This window comes from Amia ocellicauda, chromosome 2 (assembly GCF_036373705.1).
Source record: "Amia ocellicauda isolate fAmiCal2 chromosome 2, fAmiCal2.hap1, whole genome shotgun sequence".
NCBI classification, from domain to species: Eukaryota; Metazoa; Chordata; class Actinopteri; order Amiiformes; family Amiidae; genus Amia; species Amia ocellicauda.
The window spans coordinates 46,563,502-46,578,290 of NC_089851.1; the positions used below are offsets into that span (position 1 = coordinate 46,563,502).

The 14,789-nt window shown below is 37.7% G+C and overlaps 1 protein-coding gene across 1 annotated transcript in view; it reads left to right on the forward strand.

The window, feature by feature from the left end:
* The window catches only part of tmem108 (transmembrane protein 108), a 54,965-nt gene that overhangs the window by 24,532 nt on the left and 15,644 nt on the right, over positions 1–14,789 (forward strand). Inside the window, exon 3 of the mRNA XM_066687019.1 lies at positions 6,026–6,111. Coding sequence (XP_066543116.1) covers positions 6,072–6,111 — 40 coding nt within the window. The 5' untranslated portion in view covers positions 6,026–6,071. The remainder of the gene's footprint in view (positions 1–6,025; positions 6,112–14,789) is intronic.

Sequence of the window (14,789 nt, forward strand, 5' to 3'; positions counted from 1 at the left end):
TCTGTTAATTTCTCTTTAAATATTCAGCCACTTCCTGCAACTGATACAACTGAGAAGAACTATTGTTTTTTCTTTTAATATTGATGAAAAAAAAACACTGTTTACTATCTCTTGATCAAGGTGTAATTGTATCCTGCGGGGATTAATACTTTGTTGTGCTTATTAAAAGTTTAATCTTAAATTTGGAATTGAGTACTCCGGTCATTTTATCTAGGCAGAGAAAACACAAATCAGGGCAGCTAGCCGATGCAGCTTGTGGCTTGTTAATGACTAGAAGATGTTTGTCTCAGTGGCTTTATTGTTGCTGGTTGTTGTATTCAGTTTGGGAGTGGGGGGTTTTTAAGACAAAGAATAAATGTGTGATTTTATTTATATCTTCACTGTAAATTTCCCTCAATGGGCTGTTTGTTCTCACCCGGAAAGCTTATTCCTAGAGGTATAAATGTTATTGAAACGGTCAATATGTTTTACATTAGATAGATGAATCAAAGTAATTAACTTAACTTAATGCCAGGCTATGTGGCACAATCCACATCCCTGTTGTGTGAACATGCGCAAATGCATTTCATAGGAGATAGTTATTAAAATAGCTCTGGTGATATATTTTGAAAGCAATTGCTACATTATGAGTATGGCCTTACTAGCAAATTCTCTCTTTGTGACAGCCGTACTCTGGCTTTCTGCTGCAGAGATGTCTGTTCCTTCAATGTGCAGAAACTGAATTCCTAAATATCTGTTGAGGGCAGAGTGTTGATGGCCAGGTGCAGTTTGCCACAAATACAAGAAGGAAAAAACAAGAAAACATTTACAAAACTACCTCCTGTCAGAAACCGTATCCAGGCGTCAATAGGCTTGATGATATCACCAGCTTTCACTCTTTTAATTATTAATTAAAGATTTATTTGACATTATAAGAAACTAAAAACTAAAAAAAAACAATGACAAAGAAACGCCAAACAGGGTTCACTGTGAAAGTAAATGGACTTAATCCCTATTTCTCCGCCTAACTCGTTTTTCTGACTCATCCTGATGATCCATTGTTTCCTCTGCAGAATTTTAGATGGAAATGTACGCCAACTCACCTCTTCTACTTAACCTGAGCTTGATTTCCAGCCTACTGCTTGGCAATATTCTCATCTGACTATTTTCTCTTGGCTAAAGTCTCTCTCTCATTAGAGCTCTCTCTTTAAATTACATCCGAGATGTCACACTGACAAAGGTATCCAAGGAAACAATTCAGTTTGAAAAAAAAAATCTGAAACAAATTCCACAAATGCATGTGTAATTATATGTTTTTATCACAATCTGTATTATCCAAATATCTAACCAAATTTAAGGGAATTTCATGGTTTCAATTTGCCTTTATGGATAAAGATAAATTATAATAATAACAACATAGTCAGGGTGTTTATAGACAATATTGATTCTGATTCTATTCCTATCTCTGCATTTTCTTTCATGTATCTAAAACCATCAAACAAATTGTGGAAAGTAAGTAACACAGATATTTTCACTGCAAAAGGTTTCCATCTCTATGAAAAATTAGTACATAAAACTTCATGGTAACAAAGTCATTTAGAACATCTGTGTCAACTTGTCGAAGGAGAGCACAGTGTCTGTGATGCAGAGGGGTTGTGTTTTCATGCAACATTTTCTCTACTTTTGTTTACCTAGAATATTATTATAAAATGTCTTACCAGACACCCTTATCCAGGGTGACATACAATTGTTACAATATATCACATTATTTTTGCATACAATTACCCATTTATACAGTTGTTGTTTTTTACTGGAGCAATTTATATAGAGTACCTTGTTCAAGAGTACAACAGCAGTGTCCCCCCACCTGGGATTGACCCCATAATCCTGTGCTTCAGGGTCGAGAGCCCTAAGCACTACTCCACACTGCTGCCTGAGTAGATCTGCACCTGGAGCCTGTAAAAGACAATGTAATGCCTCTAGTCACGCTCTGTGTCACATGTGAGGGGAATGGAATTATGACCCAAAGAGTGGCAGAGGTCTGGAGCATGAGCTCAGTCTCTTTGGATTGATTTCCAGAATGTTCCAGGAAATAGTTACAGCATTCACAGGAAACAATGGGCTGTTAGGACTGTTTGGAATGTCTTCAGAGAGGGCTCAGCAGTGCTGCGGGATTTCCTGAACAGTAATTTCCTGGTAATAGCAGGGTAATTCTGATAGGCATCGCAACCCATTGCTGGACATGTTGTGACTGAGGTTAACATAATTAAGAACCCCATGCTTAAGGTTTTCTTATCTCCCTGAAACAGTTAATATGTCTCCAAACAAAATGTTCTCTGGCGCATAATCAACATGTTTGTTCTGTGTTCTCTTGTCGCAATTGCTGTTTTTATAAACATGGTAAGTCAGGGGATTGTTATCAAGGTTTCATTTCATTCAGATGACATCTGTGGATGGGGATTGTTCCCAAATATAGGATGGTTTGAAATAGGGCCTCACCGATATATGGTAAAAGCTCTGATAAAAGTACAATTATTTCTGCTGAAAAAATAATCCATTCGTATCTGTTTTCAATAGCACTCCTATGCCATTTTAGTGAGACTGAAAATGTCAAATTAAATTAAACTAAAAGCAACAAAACCTAGGATGCAGGTGCCTGTGTTAGTAGAGCTGCCTGCTTTCAACAATTATTTCTACTGTCACTACCTGCCTTTATAGCTGTAAATTACAGTTCTTAATCCATTTAAATGTAGTGAGTTGATGCAGAGTAATGAATACAGTCACATATTTCTTTGAGTGTAAAGAAAGACCCGCTGAGCAAAATCTCACTAGTTGAATTGGTTTTGTATTTTTAAAAACTCATCTAATGAGATTTGCTCTCCATAAGTCTCTTTTTCCACCAGAAGAATTATGAAAATGGCACACTGAGTTAATTGCTCTAGCAGGTTCATGATCACCTTTAATGATCACAATTTAAGGAGTGAATTTGAACAGAATTCAGGATTAATTAACAATCCTGACTACAGCTTTTAAAGCAAAATAAAGTAAAAATAAAAGTTAAATTAGGGAATCGTATACATTAGCCAAACAACACTGTTTAGTTCTAACCTGGTGATCAAATGTAATATATTTGTTTGCTCAGAATTTTAATTTTACATGGAATTGCTTTCAATGATATTCAGTAAAAATAGTTTAAATTGTCTAATGTGACCCTGTGAATTAATCAGATCTATTAGTGAATTGGATTTGGTGACCAATGGGAAAAGCTTAAATATTAATGCTTTGAATATCACTTTCAATATGTGTTTTTTATATCCTTTGCTAATACCTACATATATGCAAATACAGCTGTCTGGCAAAACACCAAGAATTGTTCTGGAGTCTCTCCAGAACTCTTGATTGTAGTTCTCAAGAACGGTCAGGGACTGTGGGAATCTGTAGAGGAGATTGTTTTGTAAATCAAGCATACCTGGATTTCCAGCTTGCTTTCACCTCAGCAATTTCTTGAAGCTTGACTGAATGCTTTATAACAATACAACTTGTGAAATGGAAAATGTACAGAAAAAATTACATTCTACCACAGTGTAAAATCTAGACCCCTACTTGTATTGTAGTGTGGCTGCTCACTGTGCTGTTTTTGTCCTATGCTTTTTTGATTGCTGACTTCCAACAAAAAAAGTGCTGAACTGAGTTATCTGAGCCAACAACTGATCAACAACAAAAAGAATTTAAACTGAACCATGTTTTACAAAATGTGCTGTACATTATACTTAAGCATAACTGCACCAGTGTAAAAAAGGAATCCCAACAGATGCTGTCTTTGACATCAGCCCAAACAGCAGAGACCATTACAGTGATGGAAAAAAGTATTTGATCCCCTGCTGATTTTGTATGTTTGCCCACTGACAAAGAAATGATCAGTCTATAATTTTAATGGTAGGTGTATTTTAACAGTGAGAGACAGAATAATAACAAAAAAATCCAGAAAAATGCATTTCAAAAAAGTTTTTAATTGATTTGCATGTTAATGAGGGAAATAAGTATTTGACCCCTTCGACTTAGTACTTGGTGGCAAAACCTTTGTTGGCAATCACAGAGGTCAGACGTTTCTTGTAGTTGGCCACCAGGTTTGCACACATCTCAGGAGGGATTTTGTCCCACTCCTCTTTGCAGATCCTCTCCAAGTCATTAAGGTTGCGAGGCTGACGTTTGGCAACTCGAACCTTCAGCTCCCTCCACAGATTTTCTATGGGATTGACGTCTGGAGACTGGCTAGGCCACTCCAGGTTCTTAATGTGCTTCTTCTTGAGCCACTCCTTTGTTGCCTCGGCTGTGTGTCACCAATAAAGTATGCAAATGATTAGTTAGCTGAACCTTTCATCTGTAATGTGTTTTGGACCTTTGAAGGTCAAATGTATGGCACTTGTAATTACGCATGTATAATCACAAGACACTAAGTCGAAGGTGTAAAATACTTATTTCCCTCATTAACATGCATGATTTTTTTGTTGTTATTCTGTCTCTCACTGTTAAAATACACCTATCATTAAAATTATAGACTGATCATTTCTTTGTCAGTGGGCAAATATACAAAATCAACAGGGGATCAAATACTTTTTTCCCTCACTGTATTCACTTAATGTTTGGTCTCAAGAACTAAGAATTTGTCAGATAAGTAAACATGCATAAACCCTCATTCCCAGCTTCTCAAAGCTTCTCTCTTTAACGTTTGATTTGGGATTAGAGTCAGCAACAGAATGCTGGTAAGGAAAGTATTAGTCTTTTTGATATTTTTCTCTTTCTGCCTCAACCGTCTTTGCATAGCTACTTGTTTTTTTATTTTGTATTTGTTTATGTACTTGATCTATTGGTGACTCAACATACAATGCTACAAACTGAGATATGTGCTGACAGATCAGTATTACAAAACAACAAGGTACAAAATGCCATCTGAGCAGTGAACACGTGGAATGGGGTGACAGGAGAGAATAATATTTTATCAGCTTTATACATGGACTGTACGTGCAGAGCTGTGTAAATGTCAGTGCCTACTTCATGTGGTTGTAAGAGTCTTTTATTAGATGAGTGTCAAGCATATGAGAGGCTTTGTATCAAACATGTTATCCACTGAGAGGAGGACTGTAAGCTCTGGCACAGTTCAAAAGGTGTTATTGATCCTCTGCTTTTTATAGTCAGAAAAGTAATTTCTGTTAAGATATTACACGGCATTAGCTCACCTATTCGTATTACATTTCCAAATAATGTGAAAAGATGCAGGCAGGGTCTGAAGCCACACTGTTTGATACAAGAGATCAATGGCTTACTGCCTTCCCACTTGACTCTAGTGCAGGGTCGTCAGACTCCAGTGCTGGAGGGCCACAATATCTAATGGGTTTCTTTGCACCCCAGCTCTCTGCTTCTTAGTTGATCTAATTAAACAATTAACTGGATTAATTTAACACTTCTCTCCAGACTCTGAAATGTTCTGTGGGTCAATGTTTGGAGTAATCAGCAAAGGTATCAGCTATAAAAATAAAATATTAAAGTTTTAGAGAAGTCTACTAAACATAAATTAAGTAATTGGGAGCAGACACTGCAGCCCCCCAGGACTGGACCCTGACACCCCTGCTTTAGTGCATTCAGTTTTGCGGCTTCAAGGAAATTTACAACTGGATATGTGCGTTTGGAGGATAGAGAGGAAATGGGCTGTAATAAACCTTTAGACAGGAATAGAGTGGCAGAAGTCCTATGGGCAATTGTTTATTTTTAATCTTACAAAGCTCTAGTACATTTCAGACATGTTTTGCACAATGGACACCCCACATTTTAACAATACACAATGTCAACACAATGTTGATAACACTTTGATCGTCAAAGATGTCGTAATCTGCTGTTTTTATACACAATCTGTCCTGTATGAAGTAGGATGATAAAGAATGTGGGAAGGAAAGTTAAACTTAGGTCAATAAAACACAATAACCAACCCTGGGAATTGCTTTGTCACAATCCTTCACTATCTCACATATGTCACGTCTTTGTTTTCCAGAGAGAACCATGAGTAAAGTGGAGGACAGACTGGCTCAGATGATACCATGAAGAGAAGCTCGCAGGTCCTCTGCCGCCAACTGCTTAGTAAGTTGGGAATGCTTTTACTGCTTTTACTGCTTCTGGTGACCTGATTTCATCTCTGAAGATTCAAATCAAAGCAGATTTATGATGTAGTCTCTTACTCATTGGCACCGTAATTTCTTCTGCATTCATTAATGGCGTTTTGGGTCTGTCATTGCTGTCAGTAATAAAGGTCCTACACAGTGGGATGTTGTCACCACATCACAGCCTAAGGTGTCACTGTCAGGTGTTTTTATTATTTGGTAAAGTAATAATTATGTCTGGATGACTCCTCCTGTTAATTATATGAAAAAGCTTTCAGCTCAGGCTCTGTAACATTCTGTGTTGACATTGATGGCCTGTTTGTTTCTTGTTATTGCCGACTGCCAACTGTGTTGATAAAATACATTGAAAAATAGGCGCGGATTAAACACTTGTGTCATCTGTTACTGGAAGGTTTTTGACCTAAGTCACGTGCTTGTCTGGTGCTTGCTTATCATTTTCAAAACAACAGATTGGTGCCCATATTTTTCTGACTTTGTTTTGGTTAGGGTTTCATTTCCTGATGCTATAGCACTACAATGTACAAAAAATGCACAAGTATCCCCAAAAAAACCATCTTAAACATTTACATCTTCTGGAGATTTGTGTTTGAACACTTAGCATAAGATTTCTAAATGGCTGTTTGTCGTTGGTGGTGGTTTTCGTCTGGGTTGTTTTTGCTTTATTCTTTTGGCTATTTTCCAAATCATTTTGCTGAATATTTAATTAAAGTATGCTTTGCATTGTCGATAATGGGCCTCACGGTGTAGATATTGTTTTAATAGTACTTATCTGATTCAGAGATACCTAGAAAATAATCATCCTGGTACTAGGGTCTGAGGACAAGCACACTCCAGGAGTTTTCAAAACATATTTAAACGGATTGTATCTGTCCGTGAAAGGGCTGCCATCAAAACAGAGTATCCTCCTAATGCACTCGGATTGAAACATACTGTTTTGTTTGCTTTTCATTTATTTGTTTTTATTTTTATTTTTAGACATCTATGTTCTGGTATTGAAGTGAGGCCTTTTAGGGCTTCTTTTGGAAAGAAACACCTGGAAGCTCATTTGTGTTATTGAAACCTTTAAAAGTGACAGGACCTTTGATAAAGTGAATTTGGACTGGATCCCGGCAGGGTTTTGTAGCTCGGAGGCTTCTCAGTGTTAGTCTGTTTCCCTTTCCTGAGTCTCTGAAATTGGTACCCATGAGAGGCCCTCGTGTTGACCTCCTCTAAAAGGCAGTGTTTAGATACTAACTGAACATGACCAAGGTCCCTGTACTAGAAAATACAGCACATGACCTCTCTCTCCCATCTGTTTACAATGCGTCTCCCTAGTGAGGGTCTTCCACTCGGAAACACCTCTGGATTAATTCAAGAGCATGCCAGCAGCTGAGAGGAGCGCGGGGCACGTTGTGGGAATCACTCCTGGCAGCCCAAGCATGGCCCAGTCAGGTGGTATATCTTTTTAAGTAAATGCTGCTACAGGTAGCTTAACTAAATATGCTTTGATTGTATCTCCGCCAAAGTGGTGCCTCTTAATTATGTGGCGCTAAAGCACTGTTGTCTTGGTTTTTATTGTTTTTTTTTTTCTCTGCTCTACTGCGGTTTATCACCAGGCCATGTGGTTTAGGTTGTGAATCTACCAGTTAAAGCCACTTGCCTTGGCATCCTCTTGGCTGACACTCACACCATCAGTGTCCTACTTCATTAGCAGGTTACTATTTTAAAGTGCAGAAATTAAAAGGTATAAATTGCATGTGTCTTATTGACTCATGTGTCTCGTTGTCTTGTTTATTGACACCTGCTAAATGTGATGGTGTTTACCTAGACAGGGGTTTGGGTGTTAAATATGACTACATTTATAATAATAATAAGCTTGAATTTAACCATATCAGTATTAAAATCACCATGTACTCACATCATTGCATGCTGGGCAAAATGTGCTTTCTGGGTCTTGCTGTTATTCTTTGTGTGACAAAAGTTAAAAGGGGATCCAATTACTTAAATCTGACCTTCCCGCTTCCATTAGCTTCAGCTAATGCAATCAGATTGTGGGATGTGTTGAGTTGTTATCTGGTTAAAATAAACACTTTTATTTTAACAGTTTTGTTATGGTAAAACCTGTACATCTAGAAAAAGAAAAGAAACCTATTTATCCCCAGAATTGCCATCACGGTTATCAACTTGTGTGTGACTGCAGCATGACATAATTAGAATTGAAATTGCTGACAAAGGGCTTTGAGATTAAACATTTTGTCTGTTAGATATGATGAACTTTAAAAGAATGGTAAGAATGTAAGAATTGAAATGGGTGGATATGGGAAATTGGCCACAAATAAAGTCAAGCACCCTTTATTATTTAGTATCATAAAGTATTTAGAGTTGAACTGATAGATAGTACTCAGTCAGGCTATAACATTTCCAGAATCATTAGGTACATCCCTAAACAGTTGCCATTTTTCTCTTACAAACTTATTTGATCAGCTTACTTCTGTAGAGAGAGGGACCTTTTAGTTGAATTTCTTTTTTTACAGTTTTAGGTTGATAAGTGAGCTCTTCTATTTTGAAGACTGTTACTGCAGTTAAAACTTACTGCATCTCTCCGGTCCCTGTAGGCTGTATGCGTGAGCTATTTATTACTCCTTTACGATATCAGTCTCCTACTCTGAGACACCAGTTTTGCTCATGCTATCAGCCACCAATCTCACTGATGTTACTGGCCAGTTTAATCTGACAGGCATCAGTTTAGTTCCACAGGAAGTCATTAACGCAGTCTGTGATGGGTTGGTCCTCCTTATCTGAGAATCGCATCACTGCATCAAGGAGAGCAGTCCTCACAGTCAAGTCACTCCTTACAGTGACTGCTGAGACAACAGTGATAATCTCACATTGCTCTCACTCCCACTCCTAAACACATCCTGTTTTCAATCTGCAGAAATAAGGGTTGAATTAAAAGGTGGTGTTTTTTTTTTGTACCAAGAGGTTTGGTCTGTTGTTTACGTTATGTAGTACAAAAACAAAATACAATCACAATTATATTCATGCAGGTAACGGTTCCCTCAGAACGTGATAAGACATGATGAAGACAAAATGAAAAATCATTTGTTTACCAGTCATGTGCCCATATATCATGTAAGAATAAAACAGACTGGCAGGGTCTGTCACCAATCAAGTGTTTTTTTTTGCACATAAAAATAGTTAATCTGGCTTTCATGTTCAGCTCAGTTTATTCGTTTGCTCCCCAAAAAGGCACTCTGAGGTTGTTTCTCGGGTATGCTTATATATGTCTCATGATTACATATTGCAGTTTAAAAAAATATATGAATAGTAATTAGATCAGGTGAGACCAATACAGTGAAAAAAACACTTACTCTTCCTTTCCTAACACAACAGGAAAATGTCTTGTCTCACTTTGACCTTTGACAAGATGCATCTGCTGTCTTTGACAGGGGTAAGATTAACATCGAGTGTCCTGAAAATAATAGGAGAGAGGAATGTGTGGAAACAATGGCTGTGCTTAACAGACAGGATACCATTCGTCTTGTAGTGTAGCAGTGAGCAGTGTGTGGCATCCAGAGGCCAGAATACCAGGTCTGAGTAGACGTGACATCTGCTGTCAGGATTTACCATTATATTCAGTACCTATGTGTTGCTTTACACTTAAATTCATTACTGGATTCTTGTTTTAAACAGTTTGATACATTTCAGTTCTTCAATAAATAAATAAATACATATACATTTTGGTATAAGTTGAGGTGACTCATAATAAGAAAGTGAAACAGACACTCATGCAGTGACTCTTAAGACTTGTTCCTGCTCTGTTATTAAAGTCAATCCTTCATTTGAATTTCCCTGTAAGTATCAGAAAACAAAATGTAATTAATTTTACGTCAGAAATGAGAAGATACAAAACTAAATTAAATTACTGTGTCTGTTGAAAAGCAAAACTGTAGAGCACTTTAAGCCAGCTGGTCCTTAAATAGCAAACTTTCTGCCTTTCATACTTTCCCTTATGAAGTTATTTCAGTATTTATAGAAAGGTTTGATCACTGTGAGCAATAAGTGAACTGTAAACCAGAAACATGTTATACTCCACATATATTTAAGAATCAGGATGTGGATGGCATTGATCCCATTGTGTTGACAACAGGACCAGTCAGCACACACAAACAGCACGGGGGTGTTGGCTAGATTTACTCTGTAGGAAGTACGAGCTTTATACCTGTGATTTCATGCATGTGTGATCTATGTTGGCTTTTTTAGTGGCTTGGTTTTGAATTCTATTGAATTAGACCAGCTTATAGCATCTAAAATCATACTCAAGGTGCTTTGCACACCTCTTGTATGAAATTGAAACAGACATAATTATTATTCTGAGCTTGTCAGGCATTTAAAAATCATAAGGTAGATTACACAGACACAGCATTTGAGCAACAGTACTTGACTACTGAGGATAGATCCTCAGATCTTCTGCTCTCGCCACCACCCCTTCACTCATCCTTGGAGAGACAGCTGAAGCAGGATGCAATTAGTCAGTGTGAAACAGTTTCTGGGAGCACAATGAAAGACTTGCTAGTAAAGCATGATATTTTCAACACATTTTTGAGTGTTACACTTTCGTAGTGGGTACTAAAATGCTCCGGCTTTTGTGTTTGTTTACGAATGAGTAATATACCCCCAGTGAAGTCAGTTCATGGTTGAAAAGACTTTTCAGAGAGAAGAGATATTCTGACCTAAGCAAACTCTGACCTGGACCACATCAAAACAAACACTCATCATCTGTAAACCTATTGTATTCATTTACTTCAATTTTTAATGCGGTAAGAAACCTTCATGATTCGTAGTACTGAGTTGTGAATGTTTAACTTATGACAAGCTCTGTGAAGAGTGTAATCGGTCACTGCAAATAAATAAATGTGAATGCCAGGAGAGTCAGCTATAGATATGAGACTGTTGTATTTGTGTTTATTCATATTTTTTCAATAGCATGTGAGATTGGCTAAAGTGTGGCTCTAGACAAATCTTTGCATGAAAATGGAATGCTGTATTGTTTCTGTCTGGGTTAGCAGACAATGGCTTTACTGTGTATGGCTCTCTGACTGATGGATTGCTTGTCTCTTAGTAATTATACATTTTCACATTCACCCCTGAGACTTAGGCAGCCAGGCAGCAGTACATTGTAACTGGTTGGACTCTGGATTAGGTTATAGTCAGCTGTGACTGGAATTCACCATGGACTGGGTGGGCTTGTACTGGTCTGGGTTTCTCTGACTTTTCATGCAACAGAAGCAGATGGTTTGGCAGTGCACATTAAGGCGGATGCATGCTAGCTGCCTGCAGGTCTCCTGTGTTGGTCACAGCACTATGAAAAATTGTTAGTAGTTGTTGGTTCCATATTTGGAGGGTATAAAAATAGATCTGATTGCAGATTCTAAATTTTAAACATTAATCCAATTATTATGGAATTGAAGCTTAATTGATCAATTAGTCTCCATTTTAATTATCCAAACAAGGAAACAGTCTATTTACTTTGCCTTTTGTGGTTAGGTTATTCATCTACATATCTCTAGTGTGTACATCTTTATTGCACCAGCCCTGAAGACTTTAATAGTAAACGTGCTTTACCCTTCTTGAATTGTTAAGTAATTATAAAAATTGCTTTATTTTATCTGCATATGAAAAATAAATGTGAAGTGCTTGGGACATTGTTTTCACATGCATACTTGACCAGCAAAGCTGCCATTGGCCTCTTAGTAACCTGATCAGTGTCCTTCTTGCTCGGTCATCCAGTTTGGAGCAATGGCATGATTTATGCAGGGTCTTGGTGATGCCATACACCTTCTCCTTGTTAATAATCTTTGTCCTGTTAAATGTTGCTCATGCTTATTCAGTTTTCTTTATAAAATGAAAAATAACCTGCCTATTTGTGTAGTTTTTCATGATGCAGATTCAAAAACTAGGCAGTGTGAATATTGAGTTCCTGAAGGTTTGGAAGTATTTCTTCTTCTTCTTCTTCTTCTTCTTCTAAACTTCTTATTCAGCTGTTTGGTAAATGTGATGTTGATCAGTCAACTTTAAATGTACTGATTGGTAGACAGTTGCAGGCAAGGAATTGTATTTTGTGGAATGGTAGCTTAAGAGAAAGTTGCATAATTCCTGACTGTTTGTTAGGTCTTGCATTCCAGTCATTCTTTAGGATTTTTTCCTATTGTCCACATGGATGTCTTTGCCGCAACACTGCCTGGTGCACAGAGAGGACTGATCTTTCTGCATTGTAATCCTCGTCGACAATGAAAAGTGAATCGATTTTTTATTTTTAGTTTTCTGAACACCAAGGCCAAGATCTTTGTCAATCTCTAGCAACCCCAAAATGACCTAAAAAGAGTCTTTATTGGAAACACGAAAGGCAGGGATGAATCGTTCCTTTACCTGCGACACTGTGACATGCAGCTCCACATCGACTGAAGAAATGTCCTGCAGAAAGGTCATTTCAGCTCATGCAGCAGTGTACTAAGCCCTGGCATTTATTCATCACGGTCACTCTGTGCCACCCCTCTGGTGTGGTCTGTAGGTGTCTATAGCAGTATGTTGCCCATTGTCCTGTTTGCATGTACTGACTTGAATCCCTCCATAGTGTACCGTTTTCAGACTTCAGAAGAAGACACAAATGAGATCGAGGTCAGAGTCTCAGCTGGGGTCATTCCTGCCTTCCTGCCTTGCACCCTGTGTTTGAGACTATGGATGACATCGCTCTGAATATATTAGTTTTACATATAGTAGTTGTTGTCTGTTTTATTGTATTATTATTATTATTATTATTATTATTATACAAAATCATTCAGTGACTTGAGTTACCTTAGAAACACTCCCTGAAAGCTAAATAATACTCAAACTCAAGTTGCTACTGAAACTGAGAAAATGTGTCTAACTTCTGTGAAAACAACCATCACAGCAAAGATTAAAATGTGCCTGGTGGTCAAAAACACAAATCATTTTCACGGAGCTTCCTGCTGCTGAAGTAGGGAGTCTGGCTCTTTGAACATCTAAGGCATGTTTTTTTGGTTTGCTTGTTTTTGCAAATATACTCTGCTATCTGGTCTGTACCAATAGCTTATTTCTGCACTGTGCTTTTGTCCAGGTGAGTAGGTCCATAACTCGGACATAAATACATTTTTATTCTTTGTTGCATCAGACCACATCCGTAAACCTGTGAATCGTTTGAAACACATCAGCAGACACACATCAGCTTTCAAGTAACTGCCTCAGATTTTAAAGAGCATGTCATATCTGTAAAGTTATTTTAAGTTTTTTTTTTTTTTTTTTTTTTTTTTTAAGTACTTGTGGTGGATGCTGACATCTTTGAACCAAGTGTTTCAGTGAGTTAGAGTTGTACAGGACTTATGGATTGATGCTACTTTGCTGGTCCTTCTTGTTATTCTTTAAAATGCAGTTTCTACTCTTCCAACTACCAGCTTCTTTTATCACAGAAACTGTGAGTAACATGCCAGTCATTTATCAATTAATAACGGCAGTTAATCAATTAAGAGAATTCTGGTCCTTGAAGGCTGAAGAATAATCAAGTACTGTATTTGTTCCAAATGATCTGTAAAGTCCTGAATTGACTTAAAATCCTTCTTAATGGATAAGAATTAGAGGCTTTAAAATGTTATGATGTAAGTGATTGTCTGAAGTAGGGGTGGGTGATAAGGTCCAAGAATTATATTACAGTATTCTAGATGCAACAGGCCTCACGTTATTTGATTAATCATTGCAAATTCAATCGTAAAGAAATTCTCAAAGGTTGTTTCCCCTGTGCAACACGCCATGCTATAGTTAACCTCATTCCAGTGTTTAGTTTCTTTTATGGCTTTCTTTCAGCATGTTTTAAAATGTAGGCGTCTACATTGACATGTGCTACCTATCGGTTGACTCCCCTTTTATAGGCAACTTAACAAATTATTAACTTAAGAAAATAGATCTTCTCTATTAGCCCACGCTAGGTAATGACTATGTAAGAATATAATCTTGATCTTTATGTTGTTGATTGATTGATTGTCTATGTTCACAATATTATGATGTCATTGTAGAGTCCATAATAATAGTCCGTTAAACTGAGCAGATTTTTTCCTGCAGTCAGCAGAAACAGGATTCTGCCTAGAGACGAATCAAGACATGCAACTCAGCCACCTGCAGGTAATAATTCAAATTGAATGGACCTGATTGCATTACAGGCCCTGAAGTACAGAATTCAAGTCCCTGCACAAAGAATAATATCAGACTATGAGAACGAGAGATTGGACATGTAGTCAGAATGCTTAGTGGATGACAACCATGAATGACATTAGATGGTGAATCTTCTTGAGAGTTCTTTGTCAGACAGTGGGTTTGCAAAGCCAATTGGAAGACACATTTGAAGGAAGGAAATTTAGACCTTTTTCCTGCTCTCCTTTTTGCACCGCTTCTCTCTTGCTGGTGCGATTACAGCCTCTGCACAGAAGCTCTACAGCCACCACAGTTGCCATTGGAAACAGACAGACAGAACAGGGCACTTTTCAGCTGTTATTTAATTGAAGCTGATGTCCTGGAAAGGACTCTGTTACTCTCGCTTTTGGATGTGGTGCCTTCTTGAAGGTGAGGCCGCAGGGGCGGAGCCAGGGA